Raw genomic sequence first — 26,920 nt, forward strand, 5'->3', positions numbered from 1 at the left:
ATATATACAGAAAGAGTATACTTATACATTCATCTATTCATTTGTAAGATCTCATAATTTATGTCTGCATTTTATTTATTTATCATTATTAAACATTGCAATGCTAAATCATCGTTATTTTGGACATAAGCTTCATTTTGGTCTCCGTGGAAATGAGGAAAAGCATGAGATCGACTTCGGTATGGATTTTAGGCTACAGGAAGCAATGGAGGGAAACAGGTAGGCAGACAGCCTAGGCTACAAACACAGGATTTATACTGTTCCTTCACAATTATTGGGTTAAAAATGCACAGTGGTGTCATGTAAGGACCCTGTTCATGTTGCACAGCACTTATCATGACATTTTGAGTCCGTTAGGAGGCACAAAGGTATAGTTTAGAACATGCCCTTATAGCACAGCTTATAGGCACTTTGGTTGCTTTAGCCGCTAGCCGGCTAACTCGCGTCAGAGAGCACAGATTTTTTTCACATTTTTCCCAACCGACAGTATTCCGTGAACATGAGCTCTGTTAAAATTGGCCGGATTTCTCCTTTAAAAAGCCTATTCAAGATTGGTGGCAAAAATAAGTGACACGTAGCTAAAACCTTACCTTCACTGCTTTCCATACTCTCCTTAAAGATTTCAGGTATTGACATTTTACACAGTTTGTCCATATCTGATGTGAGCCCTTTTGTGGGGATGAGTTCGTCCAAATGGGCACAGTCCCAGTCATCTTACAAAACAACACAGATTTTCTTAATTTATATTTGACAGCAACAAGTTCTAAATAAGCTCCAGAACTCTGCTGCGCACCTGCTCACTAACTACCAGCTATAAATGACTGATTCATGTTGTTTGTTATATGAATTGTATTGATTTGTATTCTTATTTCAAAACATTGTGTCTGAATACTCTGTGAAGCACACTAATTGTTATAATAAATAGAAGATAACATAAGAAGAGAACATAATGCTACATTAGTTTGTACTTTGTATGTAAAAAAGAAAACATTTCAAAAGGTTTTAAATATAGAAGCTGCAGACACAGAGAGCTAAAGCTGAAAATAGTGAGCTACCTCCAATAAGAGCAGTGTATCCACATCCTCCTGATATTCTAGGAATTCTTATTAGCAAGATAACATCAAGTGGGGTCTTTTCCTGGAATTCTCTCACAAGTTTTGAAATGCAGTACCTTTAGGAACATATAACTGAATGTCAACATAAAGAAATCACAAGAAACCAAACATAATGGATGTTTGTAGCCTTCCTTGATGTCTATATTTCATTCATTACCTAGCACAAGACAGGAGTCGTTGACTCAGTTTCGGATTTTCGAAGTAGAACTGAATCAAAGTGAGCAATCTTCCCTCTGCACTTGATTGGAACCACTTTCTAAAACAACAGACAAACAAAAATGAAGGTTATAACTGTGCCTGCATTCATAATCAATCATGACATCTTATCTAATATTCTTACATGATGCAAAAAAAGTTGATTGCTAATGGCTTTTAGTAAAAACACAGGTGATTATCCAAATTCTGAGAGAAGGTCTGAGCTTGAAAATTATTTACATGTATCCTTATCTATTCGTACATAATTGCAAAAAGGTTCTTAACTGTTGTAGAAAGAAATGGCTGATCTTTAATGCAATATCTACATTGCCAGCAAACATTCATCCAATGTTCCAAAGGCACATTCTGTTTACGAATACGATATCCTTTAGGCGAACTGAGAAAACATTGGAGAAGCCTTTTGCTATTATTTTTTGCTATAATGTAATCTGAAAACTGCTGCACTGATGACACTGTGCCTAGGAACAAGCTCTTCCCTGTTCGCTGCCATGTTGTTTGTGTGTGGGAACTGGGAAGCCGTGAGCCCACTCTGAACTACGGGAGCCCAAGAGGCTAATTAAAATAAATGGACCTGAACGTCAAATTCGAATTAATCGATAAAAGCGATTTATTACCCAGCCCTACATTGGAGTTTGCTTTAGTCTAGGACTAGGCTTTATCTACTATAAGTGGCCCTTTAGGAATAAGCTCTAAGATAACATTTTGTCAATCAGTATTGTCAATCACAATCACAAGTCATGAAATGAAAGTTAGCACTTTCACTTACATCTTATTTTGCACACACCTTTCCTAAAAAGAAATGCCAATTTGTAATGACAATAAAAATCAGAACAAAAATGTCAAGAATAGCTTTTGTCTCAATTGACGTTATCATTGAGTATGCCTTGGTGTGATTGATTTTGGAGCACACAAGCATTTCACATGTAACACATCTAAATGTCATCATACAAAGCTGAAATTGTAAAGAATTTAAATTTGTAGGCTAATCATTTGATTGATTTTGTAACACAAACATTTCACATGTGACTAGTGGCGGACCCCATGCTATAGCACGCCCAGGCCCAGAATTTTTCCTGAAATCATGTATGTTGGTCACCTATTAGTATTTGTATCAGTGGAGGACCGTCAGGGCCTTCAAGGCCTTCTCTGAAGGCCTAACTATTTCAAACAAAAGAAAAATAATAGTGTCTTTAAAGCGATGGTTCGGAGTAATTTCACCCTAGGGTCCTTTGCACCATGACCCCGAGCCAAACACCCTCCCAGAACCTGTTTTCCCTTGGTCAAACCCTGGTCGAGTAGCGCTGTCAGAAACGAATGAGTTTCTGCAGTCATAATGGTACAAACTTTTATCTCGTAAATTACCCCACTAATAATGCTCTGAATGGTACGAAACTTCTACAGTAGTACAACTATGTTCTTTACTCATAAAACGAGGCATTGAAAGTTTGTAAATACACCAGGAGTTTATTTAAATAACACTTGCCTGATGGATGCTACTATACCGCTGCGTCGACATTACTTCCGTGATTTGGGAAAAGCCTGTAAAAGTCCTGGCAGGAAGCATGCATAAGGATGTAGATCCAGGAATGCACTAATATTTTGTTCGTAGTAACAATTATTAGTTAACACTAAGTTGTAAACACTTCGGAAAAAAATATATAAAAAACTGGGTATACCAAAAAACGTTGATGTAATCGCTTCCTGCCAGGACTTATAGCAACATGCTAACACATTCGCGCCGCGCACCAGAGCGTTTGAGTGCACATACCGACACAGGAGAGGTATTACTCAACTCATGAAAGTTAAGGTAAGAACAAGGGCGTAGGTTTGGTCTGAGCTTTGGTGGGGACACTACCCACTACCCCCCCAGTATATAAAATGATTAAAATGTGCTACTGTCCAACTACTATCCATGATTAAAATGTGCTACTGTCCAACTTGATCTAACTACACTGTGTAGCCTACATAATCTGATTTTAATATGTTGGCTACAGATATGTAGGCTATATTTAACATTTATTTTCTATTTGGTCTGTTATGAAAACATGCCCATTTAAGCACAGCTCAGTTTTAAGAAACTTAAATACATGCATGCTTAGCATTTTGTGAAAAGAAATCATTAAGGCTACATTGACAAACATGAGCTGCCTGTATATTCTCTGATTCTAATATTTACAGATATCTAGGCCAGTGTTTTTCAACCTTTTTAGTGCCACGGCACACTTTTGACACTTAAAATGTCCCACGGCACACTAACATCCTGTGTGAAGAAAAAAATAAACATACCATAGCCTAAAATTTCAAATAATACACAGATATGGCCTTATTATGGCTTCTATGCAAGACCTGCTCAATAAAACAAGCGCCCTCTGTTTCATTTGTAGGTGACTATATCTAATTTAATTGTTGTTATGAACTGGATATGTGATGATTTTGTGAATACTGGATATGGGGCCCCCGTTGTACAATGCCTGCATACCACAAATAGTGCAATCATACAATCAATGAGAGCATGTGGTTATAAATTCTTTGATGCAACAGTTACTTTTCTGGACCAGTGAGTGACATTTGGGTAATTTTCTGCGGCACACCTGATGATCTCTCATGGCACACTAGTGTGCCCCGGCACAGTGGTTGAAAAACACTGATCTAGGCGATGTAAGCACAGCTCAGTTTTAAGAAATGCAGCCGAAAGACCATGTTGAATTTTTCTATAATTTATTTCAAAACCGGATTACTCTGGAACAGCTAACTATACACGGGAATGCATTACACCTTTGTGTTCGGTAAGGTCTGCTGTTTATTCTGATATATGGTTTGTCATGTGTTGCGTGAAGAGTGTGTAGGCCTACGATATTCCACCGAGACGAATGGATGTGGAGATGGGCGCAGAGAATAATTATTAAATCTCTTGAAGTTATTTTTCTCGCGAACTGTTTATTACAGTTTATTACACTGTTTAAACAGTGGCTAGCTAGCACCGTTTAAAAGCTGAGAAAAGGCTCTTTCATGTGACACATGTGTGATGAGTAGCCTACTTCTCGAGGAGTTCAACAGAGAAGAATGGGTGAATTTGGACGCACTTCATGCTTGTAGTGAAGTAAAGATGAAGCGCTGCATGCTGCGCAGGAGACTGCGGCTCACTGGTAGTTATTATAGGTAACTTCAAATCAGCGCGATTTACCCTTATAGGCTACTGCACATTACAAGATCTGTACGAGATGATCCGCAGCACTGAAGTGAGAAATGATTTAACTCTTTGTGTAGCGCATGTGAGCGCTTTTCCCCCCATTTCAACCTGAATATTGGTGGGGACATTTCAGTCGTAATTTGACATTGGTGGGGACACGTCCTTTGGTCCCCACGCAAATCTACGCCCCTGGGTAAGAACATATATTACTACTGACATTGGGTGGCGTGTTCCTTTAAGCAAAATTATATCATGTAACGTTACTGTGTCAACTGGACTACATGTTAGCAAGATGCACATAATGTCAGCTAGCTCTGCACGTAGCTGGTCAGAAGCCTATGCAGGAATTGGTAACTTTTGTTTCATGTTTATTTGATAACATAGACTTGTAATACATGCTTATAATCTGGCCCTTTTCTATATAAAAAAGTGTTTTTGTGCTGCTTGCAAACCGCAGTGCTTGGTTACTAGATTGTATGCTAGCTTGAAGTTGTGTGTGAGTTGATGTGGCTTTGGTGAAGCTGTCTGGATCGGCATCTATGTGAAAATTGTCATTTGCCTTGGTTTCCTGCCCTGCTAGTTAGTCTGACTTTTTATATATCTGTGTTTTGTGGACATTATTGGTGAAATCCATGGCGTGGCCATCAGACATTATAAAATAGGCAACAAGCAATAGGGCAATACATTTTCTGACTTTTATGTTTAATATCATGGTGGTGTGCTGAGACACTTTCTCATAAATACGCTTGGCAAACACTGTAGGAGCCTACTGTAGTTCCACATTAGCTTTGAGTAATCAGAGCAGCAGCACAACCTAAAACAGTTCCAACGTTAACGTTAAAGTTACAGCTAAGTAGGAGAGCCCTACAAACAGTCTAAAGCAAGTTTGCTGATGTCAGATTAAACTATTAAATGATGTGGACACATCATTGTAGACCTGTGGCAGTGCCATATGTGTGTGCAAGTCATGAACATACATGTAAGTTAGGCAACCGATAGCCTAAATATTTCAAAATAGTCTGCACAAACCCATACTTGAGCGCACTTGGTGTTCACTTTCAATATGACATGGACTAAATTGCACGTCTTCACCGGACAGTAGCAGGCACCAGATTGTAATGAATATGGGTGATAAATAAGTAGCCTAGCCTAGCAGCCTATTCACTTTGCTGCTGATAAGGATGATGGCCGGGAGCTATTGACCTAATAAAGATACGGAATTGACCGTTCGCAAAACCCCGCCCATCGAACGCAGTAGCTCCGTGCAGGCAGACATGGCCCGTCAACTTCACCTTACGGCTCCATAGAAATGTATTGGGAGCCTTGATATTTGTCCAGTTTTATGGGATTTTATAGTGATATGAGTTGAAAAGGACAGTCAAATGACATATGTGGGATTAACACAACACCGATACACAGAAAAATGCCTTTCAATCTTGATTACGTTTTCTGTAATTAGGCCTATGTTAAATTAGATTAAATTCTCTCGTCCCAGATCTCCACTATTTTAAAGCAAAGGGTTAGCCTACTCCTTAGCAAATCATAACAAAACAGTGCTCTACCACATCTGTGGATTAAGCCACACAGTCAACTCAATGTAAGTAAGATACATACGGATGTTAATTGTTTTCAGCATTGCCAGCATTGTATATAAAATTATTGTCACTTGGAGGAGACTTGTAGATAACTAACGTTAGCATAGTTAGCTAACCACTGCTAATAACGTGTTATTTTCGTCATATCAGAGAAGCATGGGGCTGTGCCACTGATCTTTATAGATCAGTGTGCTGTGCACAGTAGTGTAACATTTATTCACTATATAATAATAAAGTTGAAGTGGCTCTGCAATGTAGGCTATGTTTCCGTTTTTTTGGCAGCACCATGTTCCTTACATGACATGGCCCAGTGTCCTTGTAACATGCATGCAAGTCTATCTAGCACAGCTAGCAGCTAACGTTAATATCAGTGAATCACACTCGCCTCCCGTTTAAGTTTGTCACCCAACAAAGCTAGATATGAGTTTTTATACATGTGTCTCCATGTCATACTGCAGTCTTTCAATGGATTGTAAATGATTGTAAATGAATTTAGGTCCGTGGCTCTCTAAAAGAGTCTCTTGTGCTGTAACTGTTACAGTCTTAACAGCTACTGTACCATTGAATTTCTAGACAACTCCGTTCTGAGCAAAGATTCTAGAGCGGAGCGCTCTAGAATCTTTGGTTCTGAGTTTGACGGTCGTAGTAACAATAACTAGGGGGCGTGGCTTTTGTGAACGGTCAATTGAGCTCGGAACATTACTTGTTTGTCTAACGAAGATTCTAGAGTGCTACACAGATTTGCGTGAGAAGGAGAAAGCATTTCCGCTTTCCCTCCCCGGCCAATTGTCGACGTGTTCCGCCCACGCTCTTACATGCTATACTATGATAACACATCAACATATACTACCGTCCTAAAATCAACCTCTGCTTTCTGATCTTACACATCACACTTCACCAAGATGGTGGCCATTTCGGTAGATTTACTCTTAGGCTACTAGAGGAGTAACTTTTCAAGTAGGCTAATGCAGTTGTAGGAAGTGTGCATTTAGTTTCCATGCTTATTGTGTTTCCACAACAATGTTAGGGTATTCACATGAAATAAAACAATAAAGCATTGAGACCATTCAACAAAGCACACTGGGTAATAACTAATTCAACACATGAACTTGTTGCTATGGACTCGTCTCTAGGCTTCCTCAGTCATTGTAAAGCTGCCGAAGCTGAACATTATCCAAAACTCAATTTCTCAGACGAGCGTCAATTTGGGAGCTTGCTACACTCCTTCCTTCTCAAATGACTTGAAAAGGCCGTTTGCACAATTTCACAAATAATCACAGGGACCGAAAAATACCTAACATGCCAACTTTTTCCGGGTTTATCATTTTAACGTTTCCCTGCTGTCTTGCCGTTTTATATTTTCCCGTAGAATATCCCATATTAGGCCTACTGTAATACTCATAACATTATTAGTCCTGCATTCTGGCCTGTCTCTGTGTTGTCCTGTTGTTACCCCTTGCCCTTCCAGTGAAACAGATGTATTCAAATCATCGTTTTGCTTGCTGAAGCAGATTACGCACTGCTACTTGGAACGTAGGCCTAACACATTTTTGTTGGCAGGAGAGAGGATGCCAGCGATTAACAAATTGCACTTGTTGCTGGTTATCAATAAATACTGTATATTTTTTGCAAACAACAAAAACAGAAAGGATGGAGACAGCAAAGCTAGAGATGGGCAGGAACAAGGTCAATTGGTAGAAATGCTTGTCAAATGTTAGGAGCTGGATGTGTGGATGAATGAAGCACAAGTATGCTTTGTGTTAAGCATGCACACTGTTTAAAGTTAGGCTACACGGTAAACTACAAGTAAACCAAAGTTAAATTTAGCTTTTTTAGGGCTGGATAAAGTTGACCAAATGGATATAGGCTGTTAGGCGTGAATAAAGTAGGCTACTTTGTTGCTCCAACCCTTCCAACGTTAATGGGGACGAATGTTGACATTTTCCGTATTTTGCGTGAGAAACCCGGGAAATCTCCCTTATTTTCATTGTTCAATGTTGACAGAGCTATGGAACGAAAGAGAACGTTATATGGCGACAGAAATCAACAATCAAACAAGCCACTTTGATTTTTTGCTGTTTTCATTAATACAAAAGATGGGTGACCCTCCCTCCTAGACAAAAAAAAGTTAGGTGACCCTCCCCTCAACAAAGAATAAAAAGACATGACCCTCCCCTATTTCCCTCCGGTGACCCCGTTTATAAATAACGAACGGTCCCTTATTATTTTTTGTCAAAAAATAGTCATCATTGAAGGCCTAACCACTGAACGCACGGTCCGCCACTGATTTGTATGGTATAGTTATCATCACCATTGAAGCATGGAGGCGTTAGCAGCTAGAAACAAAATGTATTTATTAATGGTGGAATTACTGCTAGTGTGCAAAAACATGAAGTTATGCTGTATTTAAATTTGTAGGCTAATTTGCCGTTCAGCCTAACAGTCAGATTGTAAATTGTGTTCGTGCTGCATTTGTGTAACTACTGTAAGGATGTTGTGGATGCTTCAAGTAGGCTAGGCTGTCTTATATGACGTAGGCACAAAAGAGAATTCTGTTCTTCTGTTTCTATTGTTCTCTTCAGTACAATAGCAATGTTTGTTGTAAGGATGTACAAATGAATATGCACCAGGTCACTGTAATAAAAAAGCAGGTTGGGTATAATTCTCTTCAATAATATTAACAATTTAAGTCACAGGTTGAATTATAACATTGGGGGAGTTTGGGTGGGGTCATCCCTATGTTCCCCGGGTCCTATGTTCCCCAGAAAAAGGGTCCTATGTTCCCCCGTTTTCCCCCAAAAGGGTCCTATGTTCCCCGCTAATTTTCGGGGAACATAGAACCCATTTTTTGAAAAAGTGTTCTATGTTCCCCGCAATTCCTTAACAGGTCCTAATATTACTATAGTGCCGATGAAAAATCTCTACCGACACTGTACAAACTAGTACGGTCAGTAGGAGGTGTAAACTACAATAAACGTCTTAGAACTCATTATTCTAATCCCACCCCTTATCAATCACTGACCTATCTAAATCCCTAAATATTCCCTCCCGGACACCTCCCCCCAATCATAACACATCAAAACTGATTGACACATTCTATGACACATAAGGGAGAGGGAGAAACACTCCTAGGTGTAACTCCTTATTCTACCCTTACTAGACCCTTAATTAAGAATAGGGTCCTATGTTCCCCGGTCCCATACAAAACGGGGAACATAGGACCCGGGGAACATAGGTACGCTCCCGTTTGGGTCGCCCATGAATGGACCTGAGCATCATTGATCTCCTGCTCTGTCTGCCTTTCAGGCTTCTGTCACAGACAACAGAGGCATTTCAGTGGAGTGGCCATTTTAAAGCCTGAGTCATGAGTGAATAATTAATGTTGACCCATGTCCCAGTGTCAAAACACTGCATACAAACAGTAGATTCTAAGGGCGATTTAAACACATGGTCACTAGCGAATACATAGAGGGCTCTATGTTAATGATCAATAACGCAGCACAAAGCATATTCTCATGCAAAAGCAAAGTTTATTCCTATCTTACACTCGAATGCGCCATGAGCTTCACTTTAATTAAGCCTTGCACCCAGGGGTGTGTCAATAAAGACATAAGGTGTGGTCTGGCGCATGATCTAAAAATCGCTATCTTACACCATCTAAAAAGCATTACGCCTCTGACCAAGAAAAACCTGGTCCATAGCGAAAGGCTTATAAGAAGCACAGCTGAAGACGCACTGTCACAAGATGTAAGCAGCAACTCCTCTGCTATATCTCCTCTGCTATATTTTCAGGTATTTCATTCAGTCATTCGAACAGTATTGCTTTTTTCAGGCTATGTTTTCAATGGTAACCCCTTATCAGTCAATAGTGAAAGTAATTAACTGTTTTGTCATTGACTATGAAACCACAGTGAAGTTAGTTTCACTTTGCCTGATTTCAAATAATAGACGAGTGCAGATGTGTGTAGCCTATACTCTGCTAGGTTTTAGTAAAACATGGTTTACTGGAATACCTGTGCCATACAGTCTCGCATGCAAGCAGATTCCTTCAAATATGCCGCTCACTATCAAAATACCGATGCGTTGTTTGAAGTTGCGCTGCATGCTGTTAAAGGGAAGGACAGATGTCATTCTCATTGGTTTAAAGGACAATTCCGGCGCGAAATGAACCTAAGGGTTAATAACACATGTGTACCGAGTTTATCCGTTCTCTGGGATATGTATTCATGCTAATTGAATGTAACCAGTTTTATCACAAACCGCTAATTTGCTTATAACGCTACTCTTCAGGGTACACGTAAAAAAGGTAAAAAGAAATCACTATTTCTATACCACTAACAAGTCTCAAAATAGCACCACACTTACACGGTAGCATAATGAGGGGCCCTACATGTAAACCGAAGCATTGAGAACTTTGTAAGTGACAGTGCAGACAGTTTATTAAAAGGATAGTTTAGAAACAGTACCGTCCACGTATACAGGCTGGCTGAAAACAGTGCCGTGACAATTCAGCTCACGTTGCACAGCGTTGGACTGGAGCAGCGCGAGCTGAACTGTCACGCGACTGTGTGCCCTGAAGACTAGCGTTATAAGCTAATTAGCGGTTTGTGATAAAACTGGTCACGTTCGATTAGCATGAAAACATATCCCAGAGAACGGACAAACTCGGTACATGTGTTATTAACTGGACAAACCCCTTAATGTATTTACGCTATCCGCCAGTGACCATGCGTTTTAGATCGCTAAGATAGAGCCCTTAAGCGTTTGTCCACCCCTATAATACGCTTTGCGCCGGGTTTCTGTTCATTAAAATAGGGTCCTAAGTGTCAGTTTAAAAATGCTGATGCACAAGAAGGAAACAGCTTATACAAATGTTTCACTTTTCCACACCAACAAATTAGTGGAAATTGGCAATGTTCTTTTTATTTTACAACAAATCGTGTTTCTTAGCTTTATTTCAGAGTATTTACCTCAGTGCGTCACAGAAAGCCTGTTCTGTTTGAAACTCTTGAAGTCGAAACAGATTGGATTGGTTTTGGGAAACGTTCAATTCCGTGTTCAGTGACTTCAAATCTATTTGATTTAGGAGTCGAGAATATGTTGACATCTGAAATAAAAAACGTAAATTAGTCAAAATTCAAGATATGAGATAAGTATAAGATAAGTATGAATAAACTCAAAAAGCTAAAGAGAATATATAAAACAATACATGTTTAAAATGGAATAAAACTCATTTGTGTGTAGGTACCTCCAGACAAAAGCCTTTGTCACTAGTGCTCCTATGTTTCTTGATTACATCAGTCAGATTGATATGAGTCTGATGATTGAAGTACAGCTCCTGAACAGCTTCTTTGTCTTGAGTCACTCTTAGAATGGAATCTAGAGTTGCACACTGTATTGCTTTTTCCTTTGCTTGTTGAATGATATCATTTTTCTTTGTTGACTCCCACTCAGGGGGAGATTGAGGACAGCACTGCAATAGTACTGATGCCATGGAGTCACCAGTGAACCCAATCAAAATATCACAAAGTGTTGGACAGTCTTCACTTTCACTCGAAAACATTGTCTCAACTTGCTTTTCTAAGTCTCCAAGCATTTCCCTGGTATCTTCCAAGAGAATTGTAGACATTTCCAAACAATGCTTTTCAAGCCTACTAAGGAGCGGGGCTGGAAACTGTGAATACACAACACTTTTCTCCTCAATGACAATAAGGCGGAATTCATCCCTGACTTTGCATTTCACACGGTGAGACCCAAGTCCAATGTCAACATAATTACTCCCACCTAGTTTGACATAGCACTGGTTTAAGGCATCATACAGACTCTCATAGAGACTCTGAATATTCAGCAGCACAACATGCCTTCCTGTCTCCATGCATGTCTTCACTCTGTTCACTGTCCTGCAAACCTGTGAATACTCTTGGTCAAGTGGAAATCCAGACCCAAAGATGATTTCTGTGTCATTTTTGTCAATAGTGTTCAGGCTCCGCAAGATTGAAAGGGCAGCATTGTTACTTGTGAGAAGCAAAAGATACCTTGTTTCTAGGCCTGTCCTCTTTTCTGTGTCAAGATTCTCCTTCACCAGGTCAATGGTTTTGGTTGCCTTGCATGTGGTTTGAAAAACTCTGTTAAATATTTCCAAAGCTTTAACTTCAGAATCCAGACCTCCAAAGTTTCTTTGAACAGCTTTTGCAAGAGCGTCCATGGATAGTTCACTGTCTGACATTCGTGCATAGGTCACAATCACCTTGATGAGACTGTAATAGTCTCTAAGCCCATAGAAGTCACTGGGGCTTTGTGCCATTTTCAAAATGACAGAATAAACCTTAGTGAGTTTGGGAATATTTTCCTCAATGTCTGCAGTAGAAGGCTTGCAAATTTCCTGGGCTGTTTTGATCAGTTCATCTTTTCCTGGAGATGTTTTAAGCAGAAGTATACCACGGTTCATCTTAGCTGGGTCCAGTGACCAGTTGGAAATCCCAATGAATCCGACTTTCATGGGAACTTCTTGTTCCTCATCATCAATGTATCCACCTTCAAGGAGAGGATGTAACGTTTTCAGTGGCATTGTGGGAGAGTCTTCTGCTAATCCAATCTCATCCAGCACAACTACTGAGACATATTCATCCAGATTCTGCTTTAACTGGAGCTGGGCACACTGTCTGAAAGTGGAGATAATCCCATCAGATGTTGAATATGCACTACACTGGAATGAGAGGAGTTGAACTTGTTTGTATCTTTTGAAGAGATCGCTACGTGAGGACTTCCCTTGCAGAGCATCTGCAGCTATTGTTTTTGAGAGTGACTTAGAACTTCCTGGTTTTCCAACAAGAAACAGAGGCAATCTCAGATTCATGCTGACTATCATCATGAAGACGTTCTCCTTCAGGGCATCGTTCTTTGCTGTTGCACTTGGGAAATCCACATTATCAATGAAGACCTCTTGGCAGAGATCTATTTCTTTCATCATGTCGATGGTTTTCAAGGAAAGGACCTTTGCAACCTCTTCAATGTATTTCTCACGGTGCTCTAGTGATGCACTGTAACACACTCCAACTGCAAGAATCAAGGAGCGTATGATGTCATCAATCTCCATGTTCTCAACTTCCCTCACGTCTTTCTTCCGGTCAATAAGAGGGTACAAAGTGGTCCTTTGCTGATAAAACCACATGACTGTTTTCATGCATCGCTCAATGTCTCTGAGGCTCACCATTCGGCATTCATTGGCTAAACTAGCTATGTGCCTCTGGGATACAGAGATCACTTTTATGAACATGGTTGCATATTTCTTCGAGAGATTTTCCTTTTTGAAGAAAGAATGAACCATCTGTGTGATGTAGAGTTCTTGAGTGTGCTCATTCAACTTGCCAAAGTCCCAGACAAGTGGTGACAGACTGGGTGGCAATGGCTGAACTCTGTACACAAGCTGCCTCATTGGAATGCGACCCAGCTTCTCCTTTGTGTCTTCAGCACGGACCCTGTAACCCAGTCCAGCTCTCTCTAGCTGTTCTATTGTCTGTTGGGTATGCTTTCTGTAAGGGTTACATGCAGCAACAAATTTGAGCTGTGGGGCATCAATTTTGCATCCGTTGGCTGTCCTATCACAGATCACTTCCTTGATAGCGTAGACAGCCTCTGTTGAATTTGCTTCATCAAAAAAGAGGACAGTGTCCATGCCAAGTTTTTCATTTTCTTTTGAAACCTGAATGGCCTTTTCAACCTTCTTGTAGATTTGCTCAGATGTTGTGCCTCCATGGACTCTGACCACAATCAAGTTTGTCTTCTCTTTTTCTGTTTTCAACAAATCACACATAAACTGGACCAACCGAGTTTTACCACATCCAGTTTCTCCCATAATTATCACAGGAATGTTGCACTGAAATCGCATGTGAATGGCAAGAATTTTCAAGATGTTGTCTAGTGTTAGCTGGTAAGACTCATCTGGGTCTTTCACACTGTTGACACCAAGAACTCTGCATAAAATCTCAAGCTGATCAGATCGAGCCATATTGTTGAAGTCAGTGTTCATTTGAACTCCTTGAAATGTCAGTTGTGATAGTAACTGTTTAGTAATTATCTTATGCTCAATTACTTTTTTAGAATGGATATCAACAGCATTCAGATTTTGGATGTGGAACCCCAAGAAGGACATAGACACTCCATCAGCATTAAACATAATGTATGGGTGAGAATGCTGTTCCCATCGTCTCTCTATCTGATATTCACTGAGAATGTCTTCATCTCCATTTCTTCCAGATAGGTCACTCTCATCAGATGTCCTCAATGACGGCATAGTGAAATCTCGAGACATTGTAATCATAAATTTAACCACAAAGGTCCTAAATCCAGTCAGGTCATTTCTAAGCATGTCACTGCAGAACACAGACTTCTCACATTTCTCCAGCTGCACATTAAGGAAGTGGGTGAAATTGCGAAGCTCCATCCAGGATGGGTCCTTAATCTCACAATAAAGCAAAATGCATTCCAACCACTCCATAGGAGAATCGTCACATGTATTGGGGTCATATATGAATTGTTCAAGTTTACTCTGTTGGAACCGTTTCAGGTACTGGTAAGGTCTTTGAAACACCTCACTCCTGAACTCACTGTCATCCATGGTTTGAAATTCATTATGTGTAGAAATTGTTCTATCGTTTGCACTCAAATGTTTTTTGGTGTCATTTGGTGACAAACATCTGACTGTCGTAAACATTTCCAATAAACTGCTCATCATCTCTGTGGACATCTACAAGAGGGAGAAGAGTAGTTACAAAGTGAGCTGGATCAGTGAGAACTATTATGTCACATGATTCATAATTACAAACTGACAAAAATTGTGTTCTCATATGCAAGAGACCTTGACTATCAGAGACGTCTCAATATACTCTAGCCAGTACATTAGTTATCAGAATTTGTTATGGTTCAGATTTGATCACTTTCCCTTGTAGCAGAAAAAACAATATGGAAGAGGGATATATATATATATATATATATATATATATATATATATATATATGTGTGTGTGTGTGTATCTCAATGAACCTCTGCATGTTCCCTTTGTGTAGCTTTCCTCTCTGTAAACTCCACTAAGTAGAGGTGGCAGTCTTTGCATCTCCAGATTGATCCATCTGTGCTCTGGAAACATCTCAGCACGAACAGTTGAACAAGGAATGAGTAGAGTCCTTTACACACCTAAAAGGTAAAGAGTCATGAAGTAGTCATTCATAGAGGAGCCTCACAAATGAACAAGTGTTCACTAGTGCCTTTCAATGTAATGAATGGCCACATGGCAGAAGCTACACTCCTGAGCTGTTTTCATTAAACAAATAGCAGACAAATATTTTTCATTCCTGTGTTACCTGCATAATGCATGTGTTGGCCTTCGAGGAAATGTTTTATGTTTCTGAAGTGTCCATGTATTTCAGGTTAGTCTATTCAAATGATTATGCAAATGATTATAGAAACATACCACTGGAGGCACATCAAAATGGAAGAGTCTTGGAACTTTATCCTCTGGCTTGTCTTCATATTGTCTCAGCTGTTCAAAAATGTACCCTGGTTTTATCTCTGATTCATTGAGACTGATGGTTTTGTGTGTGAATTCCTGGCCTTTCAGTTTCTCCACTGATCGTTTCACAAGGTTGTTCACAAACAGTGTTTTTCCTAATGCATAAACAAACAATGTTGCATTCAATGTTAACATTTTCATTGTGTGTAACTTTAAAGTAATAATATTTTATTTTGTCTGTATATTTTCATTGATTCTAAACATTGCTTTTAGAAAGACATTCTTTTTTTGGAGATGTCATACTTAACATTTTACAAGCGACCTTGTACATCAGAGATTCATTATTGGTGATTATTTTTTTTCATGAACTTTCTATTATGCTCCCTGTCCCCCTACTTACCCATACCAGCTCTGGCGGACACAATCATTTTGATGCTTTGATGAAACTGCTCTTGGATGATGGATGTAAATCCAACTTCACTTGAAAGTGTATGCTTCTCCCTCAGCAGCTTTTGAATTTCTCCATAGCTCTGGGATGGCACTGCTCTTCTGTACTCATCAAAAGCTGTTAGAACATAGCTGAAATGGGCTTTTGCATTGCAAAATATGACAAAGTTGAAATCTTTTGCCATAGGGAGATCTTGACTCTGGGAGAAGTGGTAAAAAGACAACTCTAATGTTCTAGACACCTCATGATTCAGTTTGTCAGCATTCAATAGCGAGTAGATTTTCTCGTGTCTGCTCCCTGGTTGCACTGCTCTGCGGATGATCAACTCTACATCCTCTGCTGTCGTCTCAGAGGTGCAGATCAGAATTTCATCAAAGGTTGGCAGAGGTTGCTCCTCACTGATGTAAAGAGACAGGCATTGGGGCAACATCTCAACATCCCTACAAGGTACGAGATTTGCTCTGCCTCTTTCTAGATGGCGTGTAAGTTTCCTCTGAACTGTGTCTTCCTCGGTTTCTGCCAACTGCTTCAGGGTTTCCCCTACCAGATCCAGCCCTGCATATTTATCTGACACAAGTCCTGATAGTTTTCCACTGTAGGTCTCCCACAGTATAGTGATCTTATCTTTACAGGAAGTGAAGTTCTTAAATAAATCGTTAATTTCTTCCTTTGAAAATGTTGTTTGCATTTGTTCTGGAGAGCAACCCCCGCTGAATTTCATCTGGTTCTGAAAAACATTTTCTCGTTCTTCCTCATAGTCTTTACTGTATGTTTTTACCCAGTCATCATCAATGCTGTATTCATAAACACATTCCATCACAGCTTCTTCATCCACTTGAAAATCTTCCACATCTTTCTCCTCTCTTTTGCAATGCATGACTGCTGCTTTGGCAGCATCCTCAGTGTACCCAGCTTGAACAACATATTCAATAAGTTCTGGGAATTTAACCAGATAATCTTGAATCTGGGGTGATCGCAGATTCAACCTGTCTGAACATAGCAATGGCGCTTTGAGTGCTGCAGCAAAAGCATCTCTCAGGTCCTTTTCGGTGACATTCTTCTTTATGAAGGACAGCATATTCAGTACTCCTGTAGCGACTTCTTCATCTTTTCGCAAATTTGCCACTGAACAACACAGTGTCACAAGCTGTTTGGCTGTGAAGTAATTGAGGAAGTAATACTCATCTCTGTGTTTTGTTGTGTAGGTTAGCCACTTCTCAAGGCAATCCTGCATACTTTTACATACACCAGTGAGCTCCTCAAGCAATTTCCCATGTCCTGTGATTGTCATGCCAGTAAGTCCAAAGTCAATACGTACTTTGACTTCATGTTTTTCAAAACAATAAGCTGTAAGAGCCCAGTCTGTGAACAGAATATGGCCTGCTTCAGTCAGTTTAATTAGCAGCTCTCCAGCATGTAGTATTTGTTCCAAGACCTGAAAGTAGAATGTTATGTTGATAACAAAGTAATTCTTATTTTGAATAGCTTTATTTTTTATTCCTTTAACCAGCATCACTTTTGTGTAGACTAAACACAGTCTCATATTAACTGTCATAACTTAACAGAGGGATATTGTTCTACAGATACAGCTACACGGCTGTGACATGAAATAGTACTAGCCAGAGTATTGACATTGCAGCTGCATTAGAACTATAAAATATCCAGCCTCTAAAAAGGAGTGCAAGAAAGATTTGTCAGAAAAAGAACTGGAATGAAGTGTCATGCTAGGCGCTGTAAAATAGAACCAGTTGCTATGCTCACATTCCGATGTGTCCTCCTAGCACTCCTTTTCTGCACAATAGGCTGCAAGTTTCCTTTTTGAACTGCCTGCATGGGGCTGGATACTTTGCACTTCTAATGTCAAATACTCTTGTTACTATTACTGTATGTGTCACAACAAACTGCCCGGGGCACTATTGTATATTACTTTGAAGTTAAACATAGCACAACACATCAATGAATATATCAGGGGAGATTAGACTTGTAGGTAACACTTTATAATAACTACACACAATTCATTATTTGGAAACTATAAGTAAATGGTTTGTTGTTATTATTATTTCTCATTAGTAAAGCATTTGTACACACAGTTATGAATAGTTTATTCATAGTAAATAAGCCTATACTGTATCTACAATATGTTCATAAACATAGTTAATAATTAATTATGATGCAATTATATTTTGTTGATGAAGTAATATTTTCATTATTTAACAGTTGTTATATATTATGCACTAATGATTAGTTAGGATTTGGATACATATTTTATAAACCACTTCCTAGTACTATAATTCATAATTAACTCAGGAGTTGCAAGTGGTTAGTTAATGATATTTTGTGAGCTCATCTAAAGCGAGGACTTTCTATGCCTCGCAACACATTTTCAAATGAGTTGTAAAGATTACATTTACATTCATTCATTTAGCAGACAATTGTATCCAAAGCAACTTACATATGTCAATTAAATTAATTAATGGGTGCTTTGAAAGGCGCTATGTAACAAATGAAATGTATTATTATTACAGTGCATGAAAATGCACTGTACTGTTTTTCCTAGGCTTCTTATTACAGTGCATGAAAATGCACTGTACTGTTCTTCCTAGGCTTCTTCTTATTATTATTATTATTATTACAGTGCAGTTCTTCCTAGGCTTTTTCTTCTTCTTCTAACATATTTAATGCAGCTTCAACCGTTTAACGTAGAAACTTCATTCAAAACTATGTTACGTAGGTCTTAATTAGGACATGCTTTGTACGGTAGAAGCTATAACGTTATGACCATCGACAATGAGTAACGTAACGCACCATGCAGTCTGCATTCATAATCTAAGCTTATTCTAGGTGCTTGATTCTATACACCTGTGGAAAGTGACGATGTTGAATAGGGTAGGGCTAACTACAACCACTCAAGCAAGTAATAATGGGAAAAAGTAATTCTAAAACTGATAGTTCCGGTCCTTGATTGTGATTGGCTGAATCCTGTTTGATGCGTTGTAAAATCCAGCATAAACATACACCTTGACCGCATTTCATTCTATATTACAGCGCTACCACAACTTGATACAAAAGTTAAAGTAGCTGCATCTCAATGTTGCTTGGCAACCATTCAGATAGAGGAAATATATTTCTTGGCAGAAGAATGATTATCTAGGAATAACTTGTTATATTTCTAGTTGCTGTACGAACTTTGCCAGGTATTATAGTAACAGTTTTAGAAAAGCAATAAGCCACTCGAGTCCGTAGGTTACACTGATTCTACAACAGCCAAGGGGGCCAATTGGAAACAGTGCAGTGCAGCGATAAACGTCCTACGTAAATAAGCATATTTTGAAATATGCGTTCAAAATCGAGAGTGCACACCTTTATGCCACGCGCGAGCCACATATGAAATCTTAGGTCAGTCTGACAAACGGTCAGCAAGACACAAAGACGCTTCTTGCTTTATAGATAGAATAGATAGATGTTTGCTGATAATGAGCATCTGTATACTTACGTAGTAGATATTGCATTAAAGATCAGCCACAGTCATTTACAACATTAATGATGAAAACAAGGACATTTCTAAGTGACTCCAAACTTTTGAATGGTAGTGTGTGTGTATATATAATATATACTGTATATAGTATTAGTTCACACATCTCATCTTGAATCTGAAGTTAATCTTACCTCCACATACTGAGAGATGGAGGCAGTCTGTTCATCAGTTGCAGTGATTAGCATCAGCTTGTTTTGAAGCTCTTGAAGCTGTGACAGGTTGTATATTTTATACTGAACACCCTGGTTTTCTGAAGATTTTTCTCCAATATGTAAGGAAATACTGTCATCCAGTTTCACCTGAAATTAATTTCATCAATGAAGATCTTTTATTTGACTGAATCATCCTTGCACTCACAAGTGTTCACAAGAGATAAAAAAAGAATTTAACAAAGGTTCCTCAGGGTTATACATAGGGTCGTTTACATCTGAAGAGACTTGGTTTTGCAAACCCCTCAATCCACAGGGGTTTAAGTATTCCGGTACGATGCGGATCTCTGGCATGCGGGGCATAGGCTGTGATAAAAATAAGTCAATACAGTTGGGAACTTCTTGTAGATGAGTTTTATCCAATTCGAGTCAATTGAGATCTGTTTCGACTGCAGTCAGACCGTCACCACGGTCTTCACTTATATATTGACTCTGTTCAACTTGCAATTGATAATCTCCAGCTTTCATTTAATGTTCTTCAAGAAGCTCTCATTAATCTTAAATTAGTTCTAAATGAGAAGAAAACCAAATTTATGTTATTTAGTAGAGCAAGGAACACCGAGGTTAATGGCATGCAAATAACTACGGTAACTGGTTCAAGGATTGATAGAGTCTCTGAATACAAATATCTTGGTATCTGGCTGGATGAAAAATTCACATTTACCTACCATATAGCCATCCTAGCAAAAACACTGAGAAAAAAAATAGGTTTCTTCTACAGAAACAAAGCCAGCCTCCCTATGGAAAGTAGGAAACAAGTTGTTGAAGCAGTTTTCATGTCAGTTTTAGACTATGGTGATGTGATATATAAAAATGCTACTGCTTGTTCACTTAAAGCCCTGGACTCAGTCTACCATTCTGCCCTGAGATTCATTACTGGTGATGGCTATAGCACTCATCATTGTGTCCTTTATGGTAAGGTGGGTTGGTCATCTTTGACAGAGAGGAGACAAAATCATTGGCATCTGTTTATTTACAAAGGTATTGTTGGGAAATTACCAGGTTATATTTCAGACATGCTTGTGTGGAATTCTGGTCCCTATCAGACCAGATCAAATGACTGTTTGATGCTCAAGGTTCCTCGTATCCACTCTGAGTTGGGAAAGTCGGCCTTTTGTTATAGTGCCCCTACTTCCTGGAATAATATTCAGTGTAATATAAAAATGAGCTCTATACTTTCCTATAATCAGTTCAGATCTGTAATCACAAACCTTCCTATGTCAATTTGTACCTGTTTTAAGTAAATGTCTTTATTATTATTATTATTATTATTTTTTTTTTTTTATTATTATTATTATTAAGATTTTATGTATTTTTCCCCTCCCTCCTCTATAATGTATATCTTATTATTTATTTATTTTACTTTGTTTTATTTTATTTATAGGCCTAGACCTATACCTATACTTTTTTTCTCTCTCTCTCTTTTTACATTTTGTTACTTCATTGTTTCTGTTATCTCGGCTTCATTGAAAATGAGGGCTTCCCTCAATGACCCTCCGAGAATAAATAAAGGTTGAATGAATATGATGCCATCCTTCTACCTATCCTTGAGACAATGGCTGAATCCTGGTCTCAGCCATAAGTCTAATCCTTGAACCCACAAAGGCTTAAATGACATCCGTCGTAAGTGATCAAATTTGCGAGGGTGTAAGGGCTGAGCTACACCAGGCACGTAACTGAAGCGTTCCGTTCACGTTGCATCTGCTGCAACAATTAGCTTTCACTATAATCAATGGAAGTAGCTACACCAGACGTGATAGCGGCGCGTACGTTCGAAAAAAAATAGACCATTCATCTAAAATGGATTTTACGTGTCGCGAACACAACGCTTCAGTTACGCGCCTGGTGTAGCTTCGCTGTTAGGGTTCAAAAAGCTAGTAACAGGAATGGGACAGTACCTGTGACTTATCATTAAATTGACAACTCCAAAAACGAATTGCAGACACATTTCTGTTTTCGTTTAACCCTTGTAAGGTGTTCGGGTCTGTGGGACCTGTTTTCAATGTTTGCTAAAAGAAAAATTATGCTATTTATTATTTATTTTAACTCAAATTCATTGGCCTTGGCTCATTTTCCATGAAGAACATAAAAAATAACTTATTTTCAATGACTGCACACGGTACACCCCCTACACATAACTATTACATACTGTATGAGGTGTTCAGGGTCTACTGGACCCGAGTGTAATAACTGTAGGTGCTATGTTCCTTAACTTTGTCCTCATCCTAACTGGGCCTGCTGTGTATGTGTGTGTCTGTCTGTGTATGTGTGCATGTCTCTCTGAGTGTAGGTGTCTGTGTACAGGAATGTTGTCTTTCTGCACATGCTATTCCCACACAAAGTTACATGTCAATCACTTTCACCTGTTCTGATTAAGTTCTAAGAAATAAACACCAATAATGATCAATAATCTTTTTTTTCACCTTTTTACAGTAATTTCCTGTGTATTAGCTGCATTGTGTATAAGCCGCAAGATAGTGTTTTATGCAAGTTAAAAAAAAAAAAACATATTAAAACCATATTAACTGTATTAACCATATATCTGAAGAAATTTAGCAAAATCAATGTATACGCCGTGGCTAGTTGGGAAATTACGGTATAATGGAATTTCCTAATTTTCTCACAAAAAACAAAGATGATCATATCTTCACTAACATTTTTTTCCAGGAGCACTTGTGCGCCTAAGTTAAGAAATTTAGGAGCACAGACAAAAATCTGGGGGCACAGTCAGTTCTGTACTTAACTTACATAATGTATCTTTACACTGCTGTTCCTCATATATCCGATGAATTCGGTGGATTGAAGAAATTAGTTCCTCTTTGCATCTTGGCTGGCTAGTCTAACTTTCTGCTTTTTCTGCGCACCCTTGAATTTGATAGAAGCAACTAGCAAGTCACAACGGTAAACTGTTAACGTTGATGGGAGATGTAGTTTTTATGTTGCATTGGCGACGTGATTTTATGGTTCGCACCAGTAATGTTTCGCAATGTTGCAGTGTATTTCGTAGACAAACATTGACTTTAGAAGTCATTCGCACTAGTGCGCCTAAATATTTTTTTGCACTCGCACCGCATTATTTTTACTCACATATGCGAGTGAAATGGGCGCACTGTAGAGCCCTGATCATAAATGTGATCTCACAGGGGTAAATGGCAAGTATGAACCATAAATTATGTCTATATCATTGGTAATTGAGCAAAATATGTTAAGTATTTTTACATAAATTGTTATGGCTGTATTGATTTCAAAGCCTATTAATGTGGTGGGTTCACCAGACCTGGGACCATTAGGAACACCTTACAAAGGGTTAATGGCAGTTGTTTACTGATTTTTTTTTTTTAACCTTCCAACCGTGTTTCACGTCACAATGCTATTAGTTGTAGGTAATTCCCTTGCCGACTTACTGAAAGTGCACAGACTGGGTGCGAGTGTGCCCTAATGTAGAGCCCTGCACTCCCGCGGGAGTCCCGCGGGACTCGCGGGACCCAACGCAAAGCAGTGCGACGCGGGACAAATATTGAAAGCTCCTTGCGGGAGCGGGCGGGAGGGAGAGCGCACAGCGCGGGTGCGGGCGGGAGCAGTGATAAGCGGCAGTCCCGCGAATTAAAAAAGTGTTTTAAAATGTAAAATAAAATCATAAATTACCTATTGGTCAATGTATATCATATATATAACACAATGTGCTGGATATTATATTTGGTAGCCTATCTATTAATAAACATTTTTGAATGTAGATTTGCAGATGTGTAATCTCGCACACATTTCCGATTCCGTTCTGCTCTTCCGTATCAAGCTACCATTCCTATTGCTATTATTAAGCTATAGACACTGGCAAAGGCAACAGCCACGATGTTTCTCCTACTGCTAAAAACAACGGAGAAGGAGGTTCTGTAGCGCGATCCATGTCTTTTCTCCCTCACGGGCGACAGGCCATGGTTAGCCTAAATAATAATAATTAAGATTATGTTATATTTTCAATATTCTGGATTCAGAAAAGGTAGGCTAATATTTTCTCCATTTCACTTGTTTGCATTTAAGCCTAAATCAATTGTAATGTGAGCTGGCTATGCTCAAATGCTCGAGGGGGCAGGGCATTATGCGGTGTTTAAAATTATAACATCACTTCTTATATTTTTATTTCTTATGTAAACGTAATGAAGCATATAAAGAATGTATTATTCTTAATATCACTGTAGATTAAATTGGTAGGTTTGCTGGGTATTGCTGTGAAACCTAAGCAGCTGGTGCCACCGAAGGCGCTTCATGCACTTTGGAGAAGGATCCGTCAGTGATGCGCTCAGCTTAGCGCAGCGTGTTTAATTCCTCAAACCAATGTCAATAACTGTCTTGAGCAGTAGGTGAACGTCGGAATCATGCGGGAATTGCGGGCGGGAGCGGGACAATGTATTACAGTTGCGGGCGGGAGCGGGACTGAAAATCATAATTCTTTGCGGGAGCGGGCGGGAGCGGGACTGAACACTGCGGGAGCGGGCGGGCGCGGGACTGGAAAATCTGTCCCGCGCAGGCCTCTACCCTAATGCACTTCAAAATTTTGCCGTAGGACAGTCCTAAGCCCTCAAAAAGTTCACGGGGATGCACATCAAAGTGTATGAGTCTGTGAGGGGAGAGATTGAGATTGAGATTCAGCCGATATGTCAAAAAAGTAATGTGACTGACACCAGGAGGCTTGGCTCAACTCCAACATGCCTCTTTCACCTTGCCTGACTCACCGCCTCATTTATAAAGGCTGCCATGCACAAAAAAGTTGCATGAACGGGGCTGATCTGTGCGCATACATCTTTCACGATATTGATATAGCTTAGACCAGGGCTGCCCAATTTGGTGCCTGCGGGCCAAAGTTGGCCCACCATCGTTCTATTGACTCTGACTGGTTGCAGTTCACACCAGAGCTAGTGAGCGGAGCGTGAGGAGCGGAGCGGATGGAATTTTGTTGGAGCGCTGAGCTCTTTATAATTTAGAGTCCGGAGCGGCCGCTCTGTTCAGCTCCAATTTCGCCTCGGCACCCCTCACACCACTAGTCTGAGGCATGCCCAATTCCACCCAGAAGTCATGTCTTCATAATGAAACCAAGACCGTTATATTTCAAAACAAAGACACTTGCCATAGTAATGTTACGGATTAGGCTTAGCCGCAGCTAGGTGCGGAGGCCGCTTTCAGTGGCTAGCACTCAGAAACAGGGGCAGGGACGCAGGCCACAAAATCAGCACACACTAGGCATGTCAAACGCACACACACACACTACACATACAGGGGTGGACGCAGCCCCCCACACAAAAAGGATCACACAACCTCGCTAAAGGCCAAACCTGGCTTATTTCGATAAGTCTCGCTAATTTTAGTGAGAATTCCGTTCCATTAATGAGGTTAACGTGAATCCCAGCTTGGTAACCATGGGAATTTATGCCACAGAACTAACCTGCTCCGTAGCAGGTTAACTTTCAAGCTAAATTTAGCTGTGTTGCAAAAAAAAACAATCAGTCGGAAAACGAGTCGAAAAAGATGGTTCTGTCAACCTGTGCTCTCGTTACCTGTAGCCTACAACTTCAAAAATAGAAGTAGGCCTATAGAAATGTTTTTTCCGACAGTGCACCAAGCATGGATTTACACATTCACTAGCTCCAAAGAATGTATGAAGATTATACGATTAAAAATGTTTTAACTTCACATGCGTGTGGTTCTAGGAATCGTGCTACTCTGCGTCACTTATGGTGGTGTTGTAACATGCAGCGAGACGGCATAGGAAAGGAATTACATTCCTGCGTGTTCGCAGGTTCGCTTCCCATACGAAGTATTAAGGCTACATTGTTTATCACCTTGATAATGGCATTTTTAGTTATAATCTTTGATGAAAGACATATGTCTACTGCTGATAAAAGGTCATGCACATTTGGTAGGCTGTTCAGTGACAGCTTTGCCAGTGGGCTATATTATATCTGGGATAATGGATTATATTATACACTGCTCAAAAAAATTGAGCAGGAGAAACCCAAGTCCCACTGCACCAGTACAGGGTCAGAATATTTCATCCCGATACCTAAGAGCAGTGAGGGTGCCGTTGTCCTGCCCACAGAGGTCTGTGCATCCCTCCAAGGGTATGCCTCCCCAGACCATCACTGAGCCACCACCAATCCGGTCATGCTGAATGATGTTGCAGGCAGCATCATGTTCTCCACGACATCTCCAGACCCTTTCATGTCTGTCACATGTGCTCAGGGTGAACCTGCTCTCATCTGTGAAAAGCACAGGGTGCTAGTGGCAGACCTGCCAATTTTGTATTCTATGGCAAATGTCAAATGAGCTCCACGGTGCTGGGCAGTGAGCACAGGTCCCTCTAGAGGCCATCGGCCCTCAGGCCACCTTCATGAAGTCTGTTTCTGACAGTGTGGCCAGAGACATTCACACCAGTGACCTGCTGGAGGTCATTCTGTAGGGCTCTAGCAGGGCTCCTACTGTTCCTCCTTGCATAAAGGAGCAGATACTGGTCCTGCTACTGGGTTAAGGACCTTCTACCACCCTGCCCTGCTCTCCTAGAGCAACTGCCTGTCTCCTGGAATCTCTTCCATGCTCTTGAGACTACGCTGGGAGACACAGCAATCTTTCTGCCAATGGAACATATTGGTGTGCCATTCTGGAGGAGTTGGACTACCTGTGCAACCTCTGTAGGCTCCAGATACTGGCTTATGCTACCAGTAGTAACACTGACACTATCCAAATGCAACACTAGTGAAAAATCAGTCAAGAAGGATAAAGATGGAAAAATTACCAGTTGCCACCACCTGTAAAACCATTCCTGTTTTGGGGGTCGTCTCATAGTTGGCCCTCTAGTACACCTGTAGTAAATTTCGTTGACATCAAAGCAGGTGAACCTGATTCACAACCACCTCTGTTGCATAACTGGCCAGATCAATATCCCACAAGTGTGACTGACTTGATGCTATACTCATATGACCAAGTGTTCCCTTTATTTTTTTGAGCAGTGTATATTATACATTATCTATATTATATCTGGGCCAAAGGATAATTATTCTGTAGCCTGGGCAGCTAATAATTAAAACTGCTTCACGTGTCAACGATTGTTCATGA

At 39.9% G+C, this 26,920-nt stretch overlaps 1 protein-coding gene across 1 annotated transcript in view; it reads right to left on the reverse strand.

Annotated features, from left to right (window-relative positions):
• Positions 1-26,920, reverse strand: part of LOC143099421 (E3 ubiquitin-protein ligase rnf213-alpha-like) — a 351,714-nt gene that overhangs the window by 127,657 nt on the left and 197,137 nt on the right. Inside the window, exons 24-32 of the mRNA XM_076262416.1 lie at positions 19,739-19,906; positions 16,025-17,507; positions 15,586-15,779; positions 15,159-15,308; positions 11,365-14,862; positions 11,087-11,223; positions 1,273-1,371; positions 1,056-1,171; positions 591-713 (exon numbers count right to left, since the gene is read on the reverse strand). Coding sequence (XP_076118531.1) covers positions 591-713; positions 1,056-1,171; positions 1,273-1,371; positions 11,087-11,223; positions 11,365-14,862; positions 15,159-15,308; positions 15,586-15,779; positions 16,025-17,507; positions 19,739-19,906 — 5,968 coding nt within the window. The remainder of the gene's footprint in view (positions 1-590; positions 714-1,055; positions 1,172-1,272; positions 1,372-11,086; positions 11,224-11,364; positions 14,863-15,158; positions 15,309-15,585; positions 15,780-16,024; positions 17,508-19,738; positions 19,907-26,920) is intronic.

The sequence above is a fragment of the Alosa pseudoharengus genome, unplaced genomic scaffold (genome assembly GCF_046254945.1).
Source record: "Alosa pseudoharengus isolate Yale_2024_CS ecotype anadromous, Long Island Sound unplaced genomic scaffold, YU_APseudo_1.1 YU_APseudo_1.1_scf_28, whole genome shotgun sequence".
Classification (NCBI taxonomy): domain Eukaryota; kingdom Metazoa; phylum Chordata; class Actinopteri; order Clupeiformes; family Clupeidae; genus Alosa; species Alosa pseudoharengus.